The sequence below is a fragment of the Perissodus microlepis genome, chromosome 19 (genome assembly GCF_051167445.1).
Source record: "Perissodus microlepis isolate ML-2025 ecotype Zambia chromosome 19, ASM5116744v1, whole genome shotgun sequence".
NCBI lineage: Eukaryota > Metazoa > Chordata > Actinopteri > Cichliformes > Cichlidae > Perissodus > Perissodus microlepis.
The window spans coordinates 3,787,728-3,810,032 of NC_140479.1; the positions used below are offsets into that span (position 1 = coordinate 3,787,728).

A 22,305-nucleotide genomic window follows, 5' to 3' on the forward strand; every position below is an offset into this window, starting at 1 on the left:
ATGACTGTTTTACTGGCAGTTGGCATTCTATTTAATTATAGCAGGTAGTTGGACTGCTTTCTAGTGGAAGAGAAGGTAATTGTTCTGCCTATTACTCACGCTGGTGATTTAGAGTACTAATCAGTTGGAACCAGATAATCTTCCTAGGCATACCTACCCATTTCTCACGGCACATAGTGGTTGGGAAACACTGGTCAAGAAACCTTTTTTTGTATTTACAAAAGAAAACGAGGACCAAAAAAGTTGACATTTATCACATTTTCTGGCAAAGAAGGTATATTTTTTAAATCTCACCTTATGATTATTCATTGATATTGTAAACACCAAAGCTTAAAACTCTACTTCTGTAAAGCCTCAGTCACAAATAACTCTTTTTGTATGTTTGTCACACTAAAATGTTTCAGATCATCAAAAAATGTAAATATTAGTCAAAAATAACACAAGTCAACACAAAACGCAGATTCTAAATGGTGTTTATTGTTAAGGGGGAAAAAATCCAAATCTACCCTGTGTGAAATAGTGATTTCAAGTTGAAGCACACTTGGGTTCCTCAGCAGGACAATGAAATCAAAACACACCAGCAAGTCCGCCTCTGAATGGCTTAAGGAAAACAAAAAGACAACTTTGGATCGGCCTACTCAAAATCTTGACCTGAATCCAATTGAGATGCTATGGCATGACTTTAAAAAGGGGGTTTATGCTCAAAAACCCTCCAATGTGGCTGAATTACAGCGGTTCTGCAAAGATGAGTGGCTCTAAATCCCTCCACAGCTGTAGAAGCCAGTTATCACAAAGGCTTGATAGCAGTTTTTGCTGGCTCCAGGGTAGCCCAGCCAGTTATTGGGTTTAGAGGGCAATCAGTTTTTCACTCAGGAACATTAAGGTTAGGATTTTTTTCCACTTAATAATTACACCACTGTATTTCTCATTATCATTTCCTTCTCTTCATCTGCCTCATCCACCACTACTCTCTCCTGCATCATTTCCATCTCCTCCTCTTCCTTCTCACCTCAAGCCTCATGTCCTGAACTTAAATCAAGACTCTAACATAAGAAAATGTGCATAAACATACTTATTTATTACTACTATATTGTCACAGTTAGTTACTGTCAACAGATAAAACATGCGACCCATCACGAGATGGCTTATAAATAGCTGCTACTTTTACACCCAGTGCTTTGTCAGCTAACTAGCTAACATTAGGCTCAAATGTTCTAAAATGACACTTTCCCTATGATAAGCAGTTTGGTTACATAATTACACCATCAGTGTCGCTGTCATGGGGCGGAAGTGAGGTTAATTGAGTCATCGCCACAAATCAGATTGCTTTCACAAATGTAGCTTTACACCCTCCTCCAGAGTAAATAGATGTGAAAACCCGGCATATTGACAGCTGAGGTAAACAGTGGACTGATAGGCTGATGAATGCCAGCCCATTTGAGGTGACTCGGGGTAAAAAGAACAAATAATTGCAAAATATTTGACAAATATTCAGATTTTTTTCCTGATTTGTCACTAGATGTTTATTATTAAAATATGTTAAAATATGGTGTTTCAGAGAGAGACTTTATCCATGCTCCTAGATGCATGAAGGAGCATTTCTGCAGGTCCTTCCTTCCTGCAGCTGTCAGACTGTACAATCAATATAGCTCCCAACAAACATAGATGTTTACATCAGTGCTGTAACTTGCACTATCTTATCAACCGATTCACACTACAACCTGGGCCTCTTATCTGTATTTAATTTTATTTAATATTAATAACTATACAGAACTCTGTTTTTGGTAACTATTGTCCTTGATGTAAATGTGTAAAAAAAAAAAAAAAGTGCATGTGTATGTTGTGTATGTGTGCTGTGTACTGTTTGTTTGTATATGTGTTTTTCATTCTGCTGCTGTTACAACCAAATTTCCCCTTGTGGGACAATTAAAGGATTATTCTATTCTGTTCTCTATTCTATTCTATCAGAGAGACTTTATTAATCGCAGAGGGGCATTGAGTACAAAAGGTCATGGCTGTTATAGGGTACAGAGGGTTAAAGACTGAATAAGTGTTTTGATGGGTTCAGTTTTGATAAAATGTTGTTAAACATCATCACGCTTCCTGTTTGACAGACACAACTTGTCCAAACTCGACTGGATTCATATTTCATCTCTGCATACTGCATTTCCTGCCATGTTTTTCTGCTGTGTCGAAATTAGAGTTCGTCCAGATTTATAGTGTGTGTTGTTTTTGATCATTCTGTCTTACAGGAGATCTTGTTGGATTATTCCGTATTGGTAGGTTCTTTTTTTTTCCCCAAGGTCCGCAGCTGCTGTCTCTCTGTTTTAGCTTTGTAATCTCTTTTTTTTTCATTGTGACTTTTCTGTTGCTGTGACCTTGGTCTGGGCGATATAAATACTCTTCACACAAAGTTCCTTTCACAATAAATATCCTGAGAACTTAGACAGATAGGAAAGATTTTATATTATTTCTTTATTTAAGCACAAAATGATTGCTTTTGTGTCTTTGTTTAATCAGGATCCTGATTAGCAGCTTCAGACTTTGCTGTTCTTCCTTAGCTGACATTTTTGCATCCAGGAAGAACCACAAAATTGATTTTCCACAAACATCACCATCTGCTTAACTGTTAGTGGAAATATCTATACATCAGCTAGGTATTGGAACATATCTTAGGAAGGCGTAGTGAGATTTTTAGACACACCTCAGGCTGTTAACACAGTAGTATAGTAGTTGTATAGTGCCTATTTGTACTACTTTTACAGTTGCATTTTTCAGGGTATGCTAGCTCAGAAATTTGTTATGAATAACAGTTTTAAATGTGATCTCAAAAAAGATGCCCGTATCGCCCAGAGTCACTGTGTCACTGACACTCTGTTTTAACACAGCTCCCCGTCACTTATGAACACACCATTCTGTTGGAATGAATCCTGTCAGCTCAGTTTTCTGTTTTGCAGAATTTTAACATTTTTTCCTGTTTTACAGTATTAAGTTTTTTTCTTATTCTTTGAGTGTTTATTCTTAATTTACTATTTACTCTCACTTTGTTTGCTTTTCAGCTAACACATTAACAGCCTCAAGTGCAGTTCTGACAAAAAGTTCCTCCGTTGTTTTTTATCCCCCACAGTGTTTCCTCTGGAGAAAGTGTTGCTACTATTAGTTTGTAGATTGTTTTTGTTTGTTCATACAACAAAGTTTGATTAAAAGCACAATATTCTATAATTGTAGAATTTTTAATGTGAATATCAAACCCAAAAATATACCGGTTTTGTTTTTTGTGCTGTTAGCCAGACTTTAAAAAAAAAAAAAAAGTTTTCCACTCAAACTCAGTTTTAGGAACTTGTAAACGTTATTATTTGAGAGAATACTGTTCCATATTGATGGGCTGTTTGAAGATTTGGTGGAAACAACTCCTGGATGAAACACTGTCTTTAGCAGCATGCTTTCCCCTGATGAAAAAGTACAGTGTCAGGTAGAGTTGTTATGTGTGTGAACTGTGTGTTTGTGTTTCAGGCAAACCTGTGCAGCTCGTTCCTATGTTTGCGCCGGGCCGTGGTGGCGTGTTTGCGCCAGCTTGTCCAGCGGGAAGCGCTGGAGGTCTCTGAGCATGCCATTGCTCTGGTCAAAGAGCTCCCGAGACGAGACAACACGCAACTTGGTGAGAAGAAACAGACATTTTATGGAAACTATGATGATAATCAGCCTTCTTTTTTAACAGGACTGCATTTTTCAGTTTGTTAGTGTTACCAGTCCATTTTTTTTGTTTGGATTGATAATAAATGAATTCACCAACTTTATTCTCTGGCCCTTCAGCTCACTGTTGTTGTCTGACTTCTGTTGATCTCACGTTTTTATTGATGTGTGTTTCATTGCTTGTGAAGCTCTCTTTGTGCAGTGAAATTTGCTTGATTTTGTTTTATCATTAAATTTCACTTACACACAGTTACTTGCTTCTGTTTGTAGCATATGAGCAGTTTATTGCAGCGCACCTCTCTTCTACATCTTTGCTCACCTAATCCTTTCGATCTGTCTGAGCAGATGTCACTATAAAAGAGGTCGGTCTCGAAGGTGCTCTGTTCATTCTGCTGGACCGGGAGTCAGACTTCAGTCTGAGGAAGGACATTCAAGAGACTCTGGTTCATATGATGGCAGCCAGTGCCACCAGCAGCAAACTGGCCCACTGGCTGAAGCTCTGCAAAGATGTCCTGTCTGCAACTACAGGTGGGCTCAGGAGGTTGGCAGCCTGTAGCTGTTTCTTTGAGTACCTAAAAGCTCAAGTTTACATTTCTGTTTTCAGACTAAAAGTTAAAGGGCTTAAATTATATAAAGAATAAGATTTTTTTTTTTTTTTTTTAAAGGACAATTTTATTTTATGGAATCTGGGTTCTGTCAGAAAAAAGAAGGGAGGGGTCAGCTGAAAAAGAAATATTTCATTGATGCTTGCTTTGAATGTGTAGAATGAAAAAAGCTGGCAAAGCTGGCAGTTTGTTTGAAAACTACTGAGGATTAAGATAATACCTGGTGATTATGAGTTAATGGGTCACTGCTAGCGTCTGTGACATTAAAAATCTGTGTTAAAGATGGTCGTGCCCCATTGGAGTCGAAACAGGAAGATGAAGACGCAGACCCTGGCAAAGATGATGACTCCTCTGCCTTCAGAGCCCGGTCTGAGTCTGGTGGCCCATTCACAGCGCTGCGCTCAGCCACACGTTGTTTCGCCATGGAGTGTGTGTGTCGCATCATAGCACAGTGCGAGACTGCCGACCCAGCTCACTTTGACATGGCTCTTGCTCAGGAACGACGCCTGCATGACTCCGCTGGTAAGACCTCACAGGGATTTGCTCGGTTTATGTTTCTGGATGTCTCAGACATCGTTGATCTCTCACCCGTTTCTCTCAGATTTCCTGGTCCTCCATCTTGGCGACCTGGTACGCATGGCGTTTATGGCATCAACAGATCACAGTGATGAGCTGCGACTAGCAGGACTCCAAACACTCCTGGTTATCATCAGACAGTTCTCAGCCATTCCAGAACCAGAGTTTCCTGGTCATGTGATCCTGGAGCAGTACCAGGCTAATGTAAGGATCAGTAACTCATCTGAACTGTTGATTTTAGTTGCCATCAACAGCAAGTTACTAAAAGAAGAGGTGACACTACACAGGGGTAAACGGGCTCCTGAAAATCCTGGCTTTTTTTCTATTTGAAAATATGCTACAGAATCTGCTGTGTAGTATTTTCATTTGTATGTGTTTGCAGGTTGGAGCTGCTCTCAGACCCGCCTTCACCGCTGATGCTCCTCCTGACATTACTGCCAAAGCCTGCCAGGTGAACAGTTGTCAGTAATCATTTTCATAATCCTCACTGCTGCGCTGCTCGGGTCATTCTGTCTGCCCTGCAGGTCGTCAGCTAATGAACAGAGATGTAAAGTGTTACCTTTAATGCTGCCTTTTCCTCTACAGGTGTGTAGTGCATGGATCGCTAGTGGTGTAGTCAGTGACCTCCGTGACCTGCGACGTGTCCACCAGCTCCTTGTCTCCTCATTGGCTAAGGTCCAGAGTGGAAGGGAAGCGTCAAGCCAGCTGTACAATGAGGCTGCTGCTGCCATGGAGACACTGGCTGTTCTCAAAGCCTGGGCTGAGGTGAGTATTTACCCTTTTTAGTCGTTCGTTTTTGGATCTTCTCGTCATCTTACATCATTATTGAAATGTTTTATTGCAGACAAAAATACTTCTTTTTGTTTTGCTTTTTTCTGCAGCGATAGTAGCGCAAAGACTTGAATCCAAACGTCCATTCGTGTGTCTAAAATATTCTTGATGATACAGCTCGGGATAATGTTTCGAATAGCACTTACCTCAATACTCTCCTGATAACAACTTGTTGCGTGTTAGGCAGAATGACTTGATAGTGTTTTTAATAACAGCCCTAAGCACCAAATGTCTCCAACATCTTGTTTTTGGCAAGATATTATCTAGATAATGAGTGTTGTGTATCAATCGTAAATATTTCTACAGAAAATAAATTAAATTATTGCTGCAATTTTCTGTGGTTTTCTTCATTTCTGTCAGGTTTACATTGTAGCTGTTCAGAGGAGCAAACAAAAAGAAAGCTCTCATAGACCAGCTGACCCATCGGTCTCCTCTCTGGCCAGTGACAGCTCAGGCTCTGAGTCAGGAGGGGCGGGCCTTCTGAAGTTGGTCCAATCAGAGCTATCGACACTGAGCCGTCTATGGCTGGCAGCACTACAGGACTATGCGCTACTGACCCTCCCACAGGAGTACTCATCACAGCTACCTGCAACAGGTGGGAGAGAATTTCCAGCACAAATTTGTGAATAATTTTTCACTAAGAAGTATATTTCATATCTACAGCACATATTCCAGGCAAACAATGTTTTAAAAAAGTAATAACTACTGTATTGTAACATCAAAACGTGATAACCTTGTTAACCATAACCCAGTTGTTTGTACATTTGGACAAGTTTTTTTTTTATTTTCACCCCTAGTTTTCTTGCATGTTTTGCAAAGTATTGAGCTTTGCTGGGGGTTGTTGAATGTCATGATATCGCAAAAGCCTATTTCCTGGTGTTGTGTTTGACACAAAGTAACTTCCTTTTACTGAGCTGATGTATTCAGTTACATATTGTGCATTTTTGTTAGGGGAGCTGCTATTCATAGTCCTGATATAAACTTGTTTTGATTTCTTTTTTTCATATAGGGCCAGGTATAGATAGCTTTTCTCCCCTAATAAAGGAATCAGGACCACAGCTGTGATTAGATGATTTTATTTTGAGAGATATGGTGTTTCTTTATTTTTTTCCTCTCCCTCTTTCTCATGCAGGAGGTTCCTTCTACACAGCAGAGACTGTCAGCCAAGCAAGACGTCATTACACATCGTCCTGGGCTCCCATCCTCCATGCCACCTCCCTCTGGCTCCACAGCACAGGTTAGTATTCCTCCTTCTCACTCTTAATACCGCTGTTCTTTCATTGTAATAAGCAGATACATGTAAAAGTATCTGTTACTTTACGTGTGTGTGCAGGTTTCGTGATGTCAGACGAAGCACCTGCTAACCTATCTAGACCAGCAACACCTACCTCCATGGGAAACAGAAGCTCTGTGGGTGGAGCCAAGAGTTCGGAAGACATTAATACTGACAGATTGCACCTCATACTTGGTAACAAACTGGTTATAACTGCTGAGTAAAATGTGTTTATGTATTAAATTCTGTCCTATTGTATTGACTTTGATCATGTTGGTCTCGCATTCAGGGATCAGCGTGGAGTTTCTCTGTTCTCCACATTCAGAGGACCAGATGGAGACCATCACCTCCTGTCTGAGAGCTCTGCAGGTGCTGCTGGAAGTTTCGTGGCCCCGAGCAAAGATTGGAAATGACCAGGTGAGGCACAGCTTTTACTAGTTTTCACAGTAAACACGATTTGAAACATTAGCCTTTCGACACTAGAATCCAAACTAAATTGTACAGGATTGAATTTGACTGGCAATTCTATATGTGCGGTATTTATTTCCCAGTGAATAATGACGTGAAGTTATGACTCTTCTGTACAGTTAAATGCAATATAGGGTAGTGTAAATAATAGTTGTTTTTTTTTTTTTAGCTGGCACAACAAAAACCTAAAACCTCAATTAATATCAATGGCTGTCATTAGGGATGCAGCGATACCGATGCTGGTATCGGGTATTGGGGCCGATGCCATAAAATGTGCGTGTACTCATACTCGCAAAAGTTAACCGATACCATGAATCGATACTAATTTACTTCATGAATCAGATGGTGGCCTGTACTTTCTGTTGTAATTTTTTAAATTGGCCGCTAGGGGGACATGTCACTAGGGGGTTAGGCAAGTGAGACTGGCGGCTCCTGCAGCTACGCTAAACAAAATGTCAGCAGTGTGGACTTACTTCAAAATTTGTGTAGATGACAAAAGCAAGGCAGAGTGCAAACTGTGTACCGGTAAGGTGTCCAGGGGTGGGAAGGAGAGTACGTCGTTCAATACAAGCAATTTAATAAAACACCTGAGGACACATCATGCTCTGGAGTACACCGAGTTTGCTTAGGCTAACGCAAGACCAGAACAGCCCACTTTAACACAGGTTTTGGAAAAGCGACAAAAAATGTCTAGAGAAAATCCACGAGCAGTTAAAATAACAGAGGCTCTATCTCATTTTATCGCTCTGGATGACCAGCCACTGTCGGTCGTGGAAAACGTAGGATTTCGCCGTCTTCTCAGCGTACTCGAGCCGCGATATGAGATTCCCAGCCGCCCATACATCACAGACGTAATGCTGCCAAAACTTTTTGAAGATGTAAAAAAACACGTGCATAACCTCTTGCAGGAGGTTTCAGCCTTAAGCTTCACTACCGACATTTGGACAAGCAGTGTGTCCCCGATGTCGCTCCTCAGTTTAACGGCGCAGTGGATTGATGAGGAGTTTGTTCGTCATCAAGTAACACTACATGCAAAGTCGTTCAGGGGCTCGCACACCAGCCAAACCATCGCAACTGCTTTCGATAGCATGCTTCAAACCTGGGATATACCAAAGACGTACGTCCACGTAGTGCTCCGGGACAACGCAAGAAATATGATAAAGGCCATGAGTGATGCTGAGCTGCCCAGCCTGCCTTGTACTGCTCACACTCTCCAGTTGGTTGTTCATGAGGGCCTTCTGTCACAGAAGAGTGTTGCTGATGCGGTGGCAGTTGGCCGCAAAATAGTTCGACATTTTAAACATTCTGCTCTGGCTAGCTCCCGTCTGGAGGACATTCAATTACAGATCAACCAGCCTGTGAAGCGGCTCCAGCAAGACGTTCAGACCCGCTGGAACAGCACCTTTTATATGGTACAGTCATTGATCGAGCAGAAACGGGCTCTGGGAATATTTGTGTCTGAATATGGACTCCCTGATACTCTCACGGCTCACCAATGGACACTGCTGGAGAAGGTGATATCTGTTCTGGGTCCATTCGAGGAGTTAACTCGAAAAGTCAGCTCTTCAGATGCCACGGCTGCAGACGTCATTCCAGCGGTCACTGTGCTCCACAGATTTCTAACAAGGGAGACTGACGAGGACCATGGGATCAAAGCAATGAAGGGAACCTTGGCTGCAGCTGTCAGGACGCAGTTCTCTGAGGTGGAGGAAAACCCACTCTATAGCATCGCCACGCTACTCGATCCCAGGTGAGTGTTGTGCCTGTGTGTGTGTGTGTGTGTAACTGTTTGACTGTATGTGAATGTGACTGTGCATGTAACTCTATGTGTCTGTGACTGTATGTGTGAATATGACTGTGTATGTAACTCTGTGTGTCTGTGACTGTATGTGTGAATATGACTGTGTATGTAACTGTGTTACTGCAAAAAAAAATGGTAAGCAAAACAATTGTCAGCTAACTTTTTTCTTTCTCTGTTTTAGATATAAAAATCGTTTTTTCTCCAGCACCACAACTGCTGCAAATGCTAAGGAGATGCTAAAACTTGAGCTGCTAAGGTTGCCTGAAGAGGAGGATCATGACCTGAATGAACCACCTTCAAGAAAAGCACGCAGTGACCAGCCCACAACTAGTTTGGACAGCATGTTTGATGAAATTGCAGATGAGCAGGCATCAGCATCGGTGGGCAGAGCTGCGGTAGGTTCTAGTGTAGAGTTAGAGACATATCTTGGAGAGGCCGCAATTTTACGAGAAGACAAACCTCTACAATACTGGATGGTTAATAAAGTGCGGTTCCCAAACCTGGCTAAAGTGGCGGGCAGATACCTTTCAGCACCATGCACAAGTGTAGATAGTGAAAGGCTGTTCAGCTCAGTGTCACACATTGCGAATGAAAGCAGAAACAGGCTCACAGCTGATCATGCAGAGATGATTCTTTTCATCAAAAAGAACCTGCCTCTCACTTTCCCAAAAACAGTTTAGTTCGGAGGTCACACCACTGCTTGCTGACTGAAGTTTTTTTGTTTGATTAAAATGTGGACACTCTGCAATAGGTGGTTCATTAATGTTATGTAAATCTGAAAGCTGTAGACAGTTGCCACATAGTTCACTGTTATTTTGTTTGGATATAATATGGACATTGTGCAATAATTTAACAAAAGTGTTTATTTTATTCTGAAACCTAAGTTTTATTTGTTTTATTCTGAACAGAAGTGTTTATTTTTTTCAATCTGAAAGCGGGAAAGAGACCCAAAGAGTTCAGTTATTTATTTATTTGTTTTTACAATGTGGATACTCTGCAATAGGTTCATTAATGTTATGTCTGAAAGCTGGAGACTCCAAAATACTTGAGTTATTTTGTTTGTTTGTTTGTTTGTTTGTTTACAATGTGGACACTGGACAATTTAAGAGAAGTGTTTATTTTTTACTTGAAATTTAATTTTTGTGGTCTTTTTTATTAATATTTGATTTTTTTTATTGACAGAGAATAAAAACAAAAACTGTCTTCCAATTCATTGCATTTTTCTGTGTGTGTGGTAGACGTGTCGGTTTTTGTACTCGGTATCGGCAAGTACTCAGATCCAAGGATCGGTATCGTATCGGTTTGAAAAAATTGGTATCGTTGCATCCCTAGCTGTCATCTCTCTCTGTGTTGCATGGTTTACTGCTTCACTCTACATGCGCTCACCTAGAAAGGGTCATTCAAAGCTCATTTAACTCCTAATAATAAACTGCATTGGTCGAGTGCTGACTTTCTTTGTCTGTTTAGGCTCTGAGCGTGGAGCTACTCAGCGTCCTCCACAGACTCATGGTGACCAGAGAGTCTGTATCAGTTCAGCTCGCTGTGTTGGATTTATTGCAGCGAATTGTAGCTGCTGCTCATGAGCACATCAGGGAGAAACGCCACAGTGCTGAAGGTAAACACAAAATTTCCTTAGGGATTAATAAAGTATTCTGATTCTAAAAAGATTATTCTGCTGCTTCTTTTTGAAACCTCACATGGTATCTCAGTACAGGAAGCGCTTTCTGGTGTGACTAACCACACCAACTCTACTACTACCACATCTATGTAAGTTAGATCAGTTGCTTCAAGGACACAGGGTCCCCTGACTACTTTTAAATAGTCTGTCTCGCACATATAAATTACATGGAACTGACACCAGCACCAGTCTCTAATTTTGATTGCTCTTTACTGGCCCAGTAGGCACTGGATGGTAGAGCTAGCTTGTCTGCTCCACAGCCAGCCAAAGTCACTGTCTTTGCACAGGGGAGATACATCACTCTGTTTTCTCTTTAAAATAAGCGATGCCCTCCTTGGGATGTGGAAGAAACACACAGAGAATGCCTGGTCTTGTTCAGGGGCTGTTATAAAGGGGATCAGGGGATCCCGTGTCCTTGAAATGATTGGTCTGTCTTAGTAAGATATGGTAGTAGTGGTCAAGCCAGAAAGTGCTTCCAATAGTGAGATACCTCACTCGTTTATGTATCATTTCTTTTGTGTTCAATAAATCCTCTTAGAGGAGTAAAACCAGCTTCTCAACCAAGGGAAGCAATAAACCATTTTTGCCACCAGACGGCAAAAATTCCTTTCTGATCTCAACAAAATCATAACGCAAGCTTCACTTTTTATCTTTTTCTGGAACTTCCAGCTACATTGAATCTTTCTCATCAGGTCTCAACAGTTCTAATAATTGTAATCTGTAATTTTTAGATTTTTAGAACCTATCTAGATTGTTGCCAAACAGAATAATTTAAATGCTCCTTTCATACTATTTAACTTTAATGTTTCTTAGTGGATGATGGCGCAGCAGAGAAGGAAACACTTCCAGAGTTTGGGGAGGGGCGAGACACTGGTGGTTTGGTTCCTGGTCACTCACTGGTTTTTGGTGCCCTGGAGCTCTGCCTCTGTGTACTGGTCCGGAAAATCCCACAGCTGAGCCCCAAACTGGCTGGAACTAGTCCAACTGGTAAGGAGATGGATGGGAACAGGGAGGGCTGCTGCAGAGAGGGAGAAGAAATAAATAAATGGAAGGACTCAAGGGAACTTCATTTCAGATACTCTCTGTCAGTGGTGTATGATCGGCTAGACAAGCACAAGACAAAGATTTTTGTAGCTACTGTCTAAAACAAACAAAATTTAAAAAAAAAAAAAAAAATTCCAAAATAGCATTCCTTCATTCTTGCTGATAAAAGTGTCTGCACATATAAACCTATCAGTATTTTTGGGGTGTGCATTTAGGTCCTGGAGGCTCAGCGTGGACTCTGACAGACAGCGACTGTCGTCTGGTAGCATCAGCTCTTTGTGTGCTTTCTGAGCTGCCGTCCATCTGCTCTCCTGAAGGTGAGAGCATGAATCACCCATTTTCTCATGCTAACACAACAATAAAGGGACTGGCATGGTTGTATTAGAGCCCTTGAGTTTTAGCTACTTACTACTGAAGGGCTCTGGGCTGTGTGTTGGTTTTTTGGAGGAGAGCACATCTGCATAGGTTGCATACCCATAATCCTTCAGTTTGTCTAGCCAAATATCTATGCAAATGGACACACATGCGATGCATCTCCTTTTATTGGTCTGTTGTTGGTTTGATGGCTGTCTGTCCTCTTTGCAGGCAGTGTGTCCATTCTCCCCACTGTCCTCTACTTGCTGCTGGGAGTCCTGAGAGAGTTGGTCCACCAGCCCAGCGCGCAAACAGGTTAAGACAAATAATTTAGACTGTAATGTCCATAAATAATTTATGTTATTAATGTGGCTAAGGTGGGTGTTATACTAACTGTGAAGTAACAAAGTAAAAACATCTATACCAAGAGCATTTTATACACATAAAGTAGATCATTAAACTGCTAAAGTGACATTTTTCTTAGGAATGGTGGATACCAAAAACAAAACTAAAAGAGAGTCAGGATTAATCGGGTGGATGTTAACAGCATCTCATTCAGTTTTTAAATAAGCACATCTTCTCTCCTTCAAAGCCAAACTGTCAGAGCTGAAAATAACAATAAATTGTGTTTCTGCAAGTTTAGAAATGGACTTCAGTAAAATGTATAAGTATTTTGTTCACTCAGTGATCATGTTTGACATCAATGATGATGTTAAACTTGCTTACAGGTGCTTCAGCAGTTGAATCGGCGGGTGGGGCTTGTCTGAGTGTGGTCATCCAGGCGGCTATTCAGGCTCTGAAGTCCGTCTTGACTTCACCCATGAGCCGACAAGAGAAATGTCGAGGATCCTGGAACCTGCTGCTGCAATCAGCTCTAAATACACTTCTAACATTTTGGGACAGTGGTACGTACAGTGTGAATGTAACTTACAAACGTGCAGCTCTCTGTAGTTTTAGCAAGTGCTTCTAAAAAATCTTCAATTTGCCACCCATATACCTACAGGCACTATGCAATAAAGCTGTAAGGTATTTCTGCGCTAATAATAAAGTCCTCATTAGCAGTACTCCCTATGGCCAGAGAGGTGATGGAGAGAACTGTAGACTCCACACTGACTGATTAAAAATTACAGCCACTGGCAGAAAAATGCTAAACTACCAAACACTGAAGAGAATGCCTGAAATTGTTTCTTTGTGTAATTTCAGGGCCTTCCAGCTGTGTTGTAGACCAGGTCAGCCTCCTCACCGCTCTGACCGTCTTCCTGCTATCTGCTGGTCCTGATGTCTGTACCATTGAGCCTCTGCACAAGCTCTGTCTGCAGCGCTTCACCACCAGCATAGACTCCAAAGACCCTCTGGTAATATCTGATAGTTAGGCTATATTCTGACCATGACCTCTCTTAGAAGATGGACATTCTAAAAGCCAGAGAGTGTCTGCAAGACCTCAGGTAGTACAGGGAGTGCAGAATTATTAGGCAAATGAGTATTTTGTCCACATCATCCTCTTCATGCATGTTGTCTTACTCCAAGCTGTATAGGCTCGAAAGCCTACTACCAATTAAGCATATTAGGTGATGTGCATCTCTGTAATGAGAAGGGGTGTGGTCTAATGACATCAACACCCTATATCAGGTGTGCATAATTATTAGGCAACGTCCTTTCCTTTGGCAAAATGGGTCAAAAGAAGGACTTGACAGGCTCAGAAAAGTCAAAAATAGTGAGATATCTTGCAGAGGGATGCAGCAGTCTCAAAATTGCAAAGCTTCTGAAGCGTGATCATCGAACAATCAAGCGTTTCATTCAAAATAGTCAACAGGGTCGCAAGAAGCATGTGGAAAAACCAAGGCGCAAAATAACTGCCCATGAACTGAGAAAAGTCAAGCGTGCAGCTGCCAAGATGCCACTTGCCACCAGTTTGGCCATATTTCAGAGCTGCAACATCACTGGAGTGCCCAAGAGCACAAGGTGTGCAATACTCAGAGACATGGCCAAGGTAAGAAAGGCTGAAAGACGACCACCACTGAACAAGACACACAAGCTGAAACGTCAAGACTGGGCCAAGAAATATCTCAAGACTGATTTTTCTAAGGTTTTATGGACTGATGAAATGAGAGTGAGTCTTGATGGGCCAGATGGATGGGCCCGTGGCTGGATTGGTAAAGGGCAGAGAGCTCCAGTCCGACTCAGACGCCAGCAAGGTGGAGGTGGAGTACTGGTTTGGGCTGGTATCATCAAAGATGAGCTTGTGGGGCCTTTTCGGGTTGAGGATGGAGTCAAGCTCAACTCCCAGTCCTACTGCCAGTTTCTGGAAGACACCTTCTTCAAGCAGTGGTACAGGAAGAAGTCTGCATCCTTCAAGAAAAACATGATTTTCATGCAGGACAATGCTCCATCACACGCGTCCAAGTACTCCACAGCGTGGCTGGCAAGAAAGGGTATAAAAGAAGAAAAACTAATGACATGGCCTCCTTGTTCACCTGATCTGAACCCCATTGAGAACCTGTGGTCCATCATCAAATGTGAGATTTACAAGGAGGGAAAACAGTACACCTCTCTGAACAGTGTCTGGGAGGCTGTGGTTGCTGCTGCACGCAATGTTGATGGTGAACAGATCGAAACACTGACAGAATCCATGGATGGCAGGCTTTTGAGTGTCCTTGCAAAGAAAGGTGGCTATATTGGTCGCTGATTTGTTTTTGTTTTGTTTTTGAATGTCAGAAATGTATATTTGTGAATGTGGAGATGTTATATTGGTGTCACTGGTAAAAATAAATCATTGAAATGGGTATATATTTGTTTTTTGTTAAGTTGCCTAATAATTATGCACAGTAATAGTCACCTGCACACACAGATATCCCCCTAAAATAGCTAAAACTAAAAACAAACTAAAAACTACTTCCAAAAACATTCAGCTTTGATATTAATGAGTTTTTTGGGTTCATTGAGAACATGGTTGTTGTTCAATAATAAAATTATTATATATTATAAAATACAACTTGCCTAATAATTCTGCACTCCCTGTATAGAGGTCTATATAAAAACAGCCCTCGGCGCCTTTGCTGTTAACCTTAGTAAACACTTTCCTGTTGACTTTGTGAGCTCAGTCACTAATTTCAAGTTTTACTGAATACACCGTAAAGTTAATTCAGGTCTGTTTCAGACTCGGAGAGTAGCATAAAGTAGGGTTTGCTCATTTACTAACAACTTGTGACAGAGAAATCATTATGAACTGAGCATGCAGCATTCTGCAGTTTCAGTCATTTCAACCTTGTGTTTTGACAATCAGTGCTTTTTGTTTGTTTTCTTTAAAAGGAACAATGTATACAGTGTGGCAATGACCAGTTTGTGCCTCAAAGTGTTTTTCCGCCACATAATTTCTGTTGCCATTAACTAGACCAGTGGTAAATGGTAAATGGCCTGTATTTGTATAGCGCTTTACTAGTCCCTAAGGACCCCAAAGCGCTTTACAATCCCAGTCATCCACCCATTCACACACAGGTGATGGCAGCTACATTGTAGCCACAGCTGCCCTGGGGCGCACTGACAGTGACAAGGCTGCCGGACACTGGCACCACCAGGCCCTCTGACCACCACCAGTAGGAAACGTGAAGTGTCTTGCCCAAGGACACAACGACCAAGACCGTCGGAGCCGGGGCTCAAACCGGCAACCTTCCAATTACAATTCAAACTGCCAACTCTTGAGCTACGATCGCCCCAGTGGTGTCAAACACAAGGCCCGGGGACCACAATTGGCCCAGCAAAAACTCCATCCAGCCCACTGGACAGCTTTGAAAAATGTGGGGCATAAATTTCAAACTTTTAACTGTAATTTCATTTAATATGTTTCACAGTTTTTGCTCCTTATAATTTCCCAACTCTCCCAAATCCAGTTTCACACGGCACCGAAGTAATTAAGGGTTAGATAAAGAATTAAGCAGCAGAAAGGTTTCACAATTAAATGTAGACTTTTTTTGTTTGTGTGTTTTGTTTTTAAAGTGGGTCCACATTAAAACAGGACATTTTCTGCAAGTTAACAAAACTGTGTTTCGTGATTAGAGGACATTTAGGGAATTGAGCTACCAAAGTTTTACACCTTGTGCTTAAATTTTATGACATCAAAGAGTTGTCCCTACAGATTTTTCATTCACTATAGTGGCATTCCTTTATCATGTAATAAAACTCTTATATTAGAATATCTCAGGGATTAAATATGTAGGAAAACGTCTTTACAGCAAGATAAAATAGTTTCACTGGTCCGACCCTCTTCAAGTCAATGTGGGCCCACAATGTAAATGAGTTTGACATCCTTAATCTAGACAGTTTGGGGTACGCCATATTCTTCCAGACCAGTAAAACTCTGGATTAAGGACAGAGTTATGTTCCTCTAAGTCAATATTTGAGTAAGTGTGGGGTTCGACAGTGACAGTGTTTCCTCCCTTCTCGGCTCTAGGTTGTGAGTCACTGTTGTCAGCTGCTAACGACAGTGTTTCAGGCTCAGCCCGGTGTGGCCATCCCATACATCCAGGCCCTTGGTCCGACATTGATTCGATTCCTCCAGGTATCCAACCAAACTTATTTACCATACATGAGTATCTGAGTTACTTTATGTTCATTAATAATATATATATTATTTTTTGTAATATGTTTAATTTTCTTTCTGTACTGATGCTTGCATGTACACTAAGGGAAAATGAAATAAAAACCTATATGATCAGTAGAAGGCATTGTTCAGGTGATTTCAGCATATATTTGTCTGCTTCCTCCTCAGAAGGTGGAGCGGAGTCGTCCTCAAACTCCACAGGAGCTGCTTGGAGTCTTGGAGGGGATCCGAGCGATGGAGGCTTTGATCCAGGCAGCTGATGAATCACAGTGTGAGTAGCAGAGTAGCAGAGACATGGTGGAGTCAGGAGATGATAGAATGGAAGAAGGTAAAGCAAGGCTCTCTGTCCAAAGGAGGACAGTGGTGGAGTGCAGCAGCCTGATTTGTGCTCTAAATGTGCTAATCCTTCTCAGTATTTACTGCTCGCATATCTGATGTGTTCTCCTTCCTTTCCTGATTAACCAGCATGCAGCCCTTCACAACCACGCACTGAAGTAGAAGCTGTGAAATGTTAGTTTGGTTAACCAGTGATTCAAATTTGGCTGTAGGTGTGAGTGAGAGATGAATGTGTCTGCTGTGAGAACTTAAAGGTGACTAAATTACTGGTTTAAACACTCTGGATTGATACTCCCTGTCCAAATATGACTGAGCACGCTGCCAGCAGGAAAGACAACGTAAACGAGACCTTGTGACTACAGTCAAGCCAATAAAACAAAAAAAAAAAACACTAAATATGTTATACACAAGTAGATAAATTCAAGTTACATTCAGTTATTTTGTTTAAAGGTCAGTGATTTCAGCTGTTCTTGCTTCCTTGAGCAAAGGTACAAGTCCATCCAGCTTTTGCTGAGATATTTAACAGATAAAACATTCTCCCCCATCTGAAGCTTGTTCCCATGTTTTGTGTATTTTGCCCTTCAGGTCCTCAGCTGGTGGCAGTCTTGCTGCCCCTCCTCATCTCCTTTCTCCTGGACGAAAATGCCCTTAGCTCTGCTCCCCTGCCATCCAGGTCTCTTCATGATTCGGCACTCAAGGATCTGATGCGCTTTGGCCCTCAGCACCCAGTTGTCTTCAGGTTGGTAGTGATGTGTGCAGTTATTTTGTTGCATACGGGTCTGGTTTGGTTTGTATGAAACGCTCCTGCTGCTCTCAGTGGACTGAACTGTACAAGCAACCTTTTTAGCTCTTTCATAATTTGTTTTTTTATGTAGATTACATGTTGATTTCTGGGATTCATGAGTATTTTATTTTCCTGCTCTTCTCCTCAGTAAGAAAAAAGTTTACAATAATGTGATTATAGGCTGTAGGAAAAAGCATTGTATGACTCCTCTCTGAGGTTTTAGGATTTTATTGATATCCAGGAACTTTTGGATGATTTTCATATAGTTCAAAATCATTTCCACTGTAGTTTCACCCTACTTGTGAAGGAGAGATTGGCAGTCTCCATCAGTAATTAAATCATGTCATGCAGAGCAAAGCCATGTTTTGTCATGCTGCTTTTAATGTTTTCAAAAGACAAAGGATCAGTGAATATGAAGCAGGTGGTTATATATTTTCCTTCCTCCTACAGGTCACTCATCACAACATCGCCTCACCTGAAGTCTCGTCTTCAAGCTGCCATCAAAGGAAATCAGGAGAGTTTGAATATTAAAGCTAGCAGTGCTAATCCAGCTGCCCACAGCACTGGGAAGTCCTCTCCCAGCATCACGCTCAAAACAAAGTTCCTGTGAGGCAGCCAAGCTTAGGTCCGCCACACAGAGACTGTCTCTGGAGTTTAACATCACTAACACACTGTGGTACTTTGATTGTTCTGAGGGATATTCTGACTGGTTCTGTGGTACACCATATTGAAAGAGTGATAGCAGACCAAAAAAAAATTCTGTGAGTTCACTTCCTGTCTCATTTTGGAAAAAAGAAAAAAAAAAAAACTAGATCGAATTTCGAAAAAAAAAAATTTCTTTTACTTTTTCCAGCACACTGCATGCCACCTCACATTGACGCTTACCTTTATTATATCATTTGAAAAAAATCAATTCTGCCAGGTTGGCATGTTTTATCACACGAACTGTGCATCATACATAAGTCATACATACCTGTTGATCAGATCACGGACTGACTCCTCCCCAGGACACATGAGCTTCAGTTCATATCTACGAGAATGAACTTGAAGAGTTCAAACTCAGCTTCAAAACGAACTGAGGCCGGTGTCAGTAATTTGGTGAATGATCAACATGATGGCTAACAATATCAAAAAGAGTCTTTTTTTTTGTGTGAAACCGACTGAGCTTTATTCACCTTGAAAAGAAGGGAATGTGTTTAAATTGTATTCAGATAGAGCTGTGTGCAAACACATGGTTCTGGCATGTGACACGGATGCCTCCTAGATGCTTCCTGAATGAGCTGTTTTGGGTGTATCCAACAGGTAGGAGACCCAGAGTCACACACGAGAAATGTCAGGTAGTCAGATTTTCCTCAGTTCCTGACTAAGTAACATGAACAGAAACCATCTGCATGGCAGCTATAATAAGAGCTTTTAGAGCTAAAGGGAAGATGCCTTGGTGCTTCCTTTATTATCCCCTTTAGTAGAGGATACAATAGAACATTCTGAAAGGAGAGGAGATAAATCCTGCCCAGATTTCATTCGTCAGATCATTTATAAAAACAATCAACATAAGTTGCGCACATCATTTAATACACACATCAGGTTAATAGTGCCTTACGCCACTCTTATGTCCTAAACCATCAATGATAGGCTGTTAAACCCACAGCTGAACTGTGAACATTACACTGCTGTGATCAGATTTGCTTTCTTGAGGTGTTGCCACCTAAAGTTTTATAAATAAGAATTATGAGCTATATCTTAATGATCAAAGCGTATTAAAGGTTTACTACAATTCATTTTGTATTAAGTGTTGCTGTATTGCAACTTCTTGGGTTATTAAGCATTAATTTGAATTAAGTCACAGCATGCCATCATAAAGGTGGGACTTTAACTGATCAACCCTGGGATACCTGGGTCATCAGTTCAGTCTTTTGAGTTAAATTTTTCACCTCTTGCATATGACCTCAATCCAATCTCTATCGTCAAGACTGGGACAATAACAAAAAGTGACATAACTGCTTCTGTATATTGTTAGTATCCCTTTCCATTTGCACGTGTGTTTGCTTTACCATTAAAGCCACTACCTGGTGTTTTAAAACTACCAACAGCAGTTAGCGTGCATGTCCTAAAAGGCGACATTCAGTTGCCTGAGGTTTTTTTTTTTTTTTTTTTCCAAGTATAAGTTTTGCACACTTGCCAATTTCACTTTGTTATTTTTTCATTTGATTTTTTATGAACCCATTCATGATTTTTTTTTTTTCAAAGACATTGTGCTAGGATTGATCACATGTCATTTTTCTGCTGCTCTGAGCACCACATACATTTTATTCAAGCGAAAGCAGACACATCTACAGTAGATATTTCCAAATCTAAGCAATCTAGATGAGGAAACAGCACTGCAGACCACAGGAAAACACATACTTGTGATTTTTGAGGTTAACTGCCCCTTTAACAACACTACACTAACAGTTTAATGTTTTTTTTGAGTGTGCTGTTATCTACAGTAAAAAGCATTGACTGGTTACTTAAACCTAAATCTCATCAGTTTGTTTAAAAAGAGAAAAGTCTTGACTTTGTAAATGTAAATGTTGTCCTCTTAACATGATTTTCTTGAATGATGATGGGTAACACTAAAGTACTGACCAGCAATAAGTGTACATGGCAGCAGAGATTGAGTGTCTGTCTCTGTCCTGGCCATCTCCTTTGTGCAGTGTACAGGTGTGAACTGAATGAACAAGTAGGTACAGTTAAATGTTCTGAACATGTACAAATAAACTGTCTTTAAATTCATCTCTTTGTTTTCTTCACATTTAGGTTTTTATGGTTTAGAAAACTGACTGTGAAGGGTTTAAAGATGGTAAATGTAAACCTTCCAAATGATCATGTCCTCCAAAGAACTGAGTCATGAATTCAATCTAAATTTGAGTACAGCTCAGACATTTAGTAAAAGGACCACAGCATAATTCAATCACTTGACCCTACCAGCAGAAATAACTGTTAAAGAAGGTGCATTTCAAGATCTACATCCTAATCATCGGAGTTCAAAGTACGGTAGTAGTAAGGCAATATATCTTACGGTTAAGAAATACCATTGCTTTTCCAATAGATAAACTAAACCCAGCAGACAGAACAAGTAGAATGTACATAGTGCAATGCATAAAATGTGACCAAACACATATTTTAAAAAAGGTAAAAACATCTGAAAATAAATACTGGAATTTTCTACATGATACATTTAAACCAAAATATAAAGTAATATTACACATATAACAAGTCAATTTACAAAAGAACCAAAAACAATTACGATATACTAAATGTGGTTAAAAACAGCACAGCAAATATCAGATGACATTAAAGTGGCTCTGTAAAGTGTAATAGCGCATCTTTGAAATAAAAAGTTAACTCAAAGGTGATTCTCTTTCAAGTTGGCTCTCTACCGCTTTTTGTGTAGCCCATTTAATTAACAACTTACTGATAACGTCTTATTTGATTTACCTGCAGCATGGCCTCTTCATCTTTCCCTCCTGCACTTTCCTGCTCAGTGTGTTTAGTAACTCCTCTCTGGAGCTCTGGAGACCCAGTGTTGGGCCAAAAAGTGATTTCTGATGTCATTATGTGTTTTTAACGTCTACTGTCTTTACTAATATTAGTAAATACACTCTAGTGAACATGATTCATGAAGGGATTGTAGATCAAATTAAAAAGAATACCTGTTTTTGAAGTATCTTCATGACTCTGCGTATTTGTACCTATATTGTCGTCAGTCCAGTCCTTTTTGGTCACTTCAAATAATTTTATAGAACTACTATCATCTAGTTTTAATGTCAGTGGCACATTGTACCAGGATAAATTGGTCTCTTTGACAAAAACTGGTTGCAGCAGCTATTTTATGATAGGAATGCTTTTACTGGCTCCAAATTACTTGACATTCTTCCTGAGAGATATGATTGATCTGTTTTTGACATAATTTAGGTCAACAAGTAATTTCTAACAGCTTAAAATCCTGCAATCACTTTTTGAACCGGCTTCGCACCCTTGAAAAACCCGTAGCTAGCCAGGCCCCTGTAGCTGGAGCAGCCAAAGGTAGCGGGCTCTCCCCCAGCAGATTGTCCCAAGGGAAAACAGGATGGCTAGGTAACAGTGAGGAGGAAGCGTAGTTGTAAACAAAAGCCCATGGTACACCACCAACCCCTTCCTGTGTATAATCGGTTTTCCCCATACTGCAACACCCGCCGTGGAACAAAGATTTGGGAGACAGGCACCCTCTCTACTTTAAGATTAGG

The 22,305-nt window shown here is 40.8% G+C and overlaps 2 protein-coding genes across 3 annotated transcripts in view; both read left to right on the top strand.

The window, feature by feature from the left end:
- Nucleotides 1–20,812, top strand: part of heatr5a (HEAT repeat containing 5a) — a 52,281-nt gene extending 31,469 nt beyond the window's left edge. The window contains exons 22-42 of one of the 2 annotated variants that reach the window (XM_084914283.1): nt 2,253–2,279; nt 3,514–3,658; nt 4,039–4,221; nt 4,581–4,820; nt 4,900–5,078; nt 5,257–5,325; nt 5,460–5,639; nt 6,066–6,300; nt 6,838–6,942; nt 7,039–7,173; nt 7,268–7,395; nt 10,715–10,862; nt 11,739–11,912; nt 12,185–12,286; nt 12,555–12,638; nt 13,052–13,228; nt 13,527–13,678; nt 16,771–16,878; nt 17,089–17,191; nt 17,842–17,995; nt 18,491–20,812. In XM_084914283.1, the coding sequence (XP_084770409.1) occupies nt 2,253–2,279; nt 3,514–3,658; nt 4,039–4,221; nt 4,581–4,820; nt 4,900–5,078; nt 5,257–5,325; nt 5,460–5,639; nt 6,066–6,300; nt 6,838–6,942; nt 7,039–7,173; nt 7,268–7,395; nt 10,715–10,862; nt 11,739–11,912; nt 12,185–12,286; nt 12,555–12,638; nt 13,052–13,228; nt 13,527–13,678; nt 16,771–16,878; nt 17,089–17,191; nt 17,842–17,995; nt 18,491–18,650 (2,988 nt within the window). In that variant the 3' untranslated portion in view covers nt 18,651–20,812. The remainder of the gene's footprint in view (nt 1–2,252; nt 2,280–3,513; nt 3,659–4,038; nt 4,222–4,580; nt 4,821–4,899; nt 5,079–5,256; nt 5,326–5,459; nt 5,640–6,065; nt 6,301–6,837; nt 6,943–7,038; nt 7,174–7,267; nt 7,396–10,714; nt 10,863–11,738; nt 11,913–12,184; nt 12,287–12,554; nt 12,639–13,051; nt 13,229–13,526; nt 13,679–16,770; nt 16,879–17,088; nt 17,192–17,841; nt 17,996–18,490) is intronic. The other variant, XM_084914284.1, reaches the window with a different exon arrangement.
- LOC146365203 (zinc finger BED domain-containing protein 4-like) lies at nt 7,407–10,706 on the top strand. The gene is made up of 2 exons (XM_084914285.1): nt 7,407–9,196; nt 9,429–10,706. Exons 1-2 carry the CDS (start codon nt 8,133–8,135, stop codon nt 9,925–9,927), a joined length of 1,563 nt encoding a protein of 520 aa, XP_084770411.1. The 5' UTR covers nt 7,407–8,132; the 3' UTR covers nt 9,928–10,706.
- Nucleotides 20,813–22,305: the final 1,493 nt, after the last annotated feature.

Excerpts from the sequence above, each read along its gene's own strand:
- LOC146365203 (XM_084914285.1), top strand. The coding sequence starts at position 8,133 with ATGTCTAGAGAAAATCCACGAGCAGTTAAAATAACAGAGGCTCTATCT. Across the intron at positions 9,197-9,428 it reads GCCACGCTACTCGATCCCAG|ATATAAAAATCGTTTTTTCT; the intron begins GTGAGTGTTGTG and ends TCTCTGTTTTAG.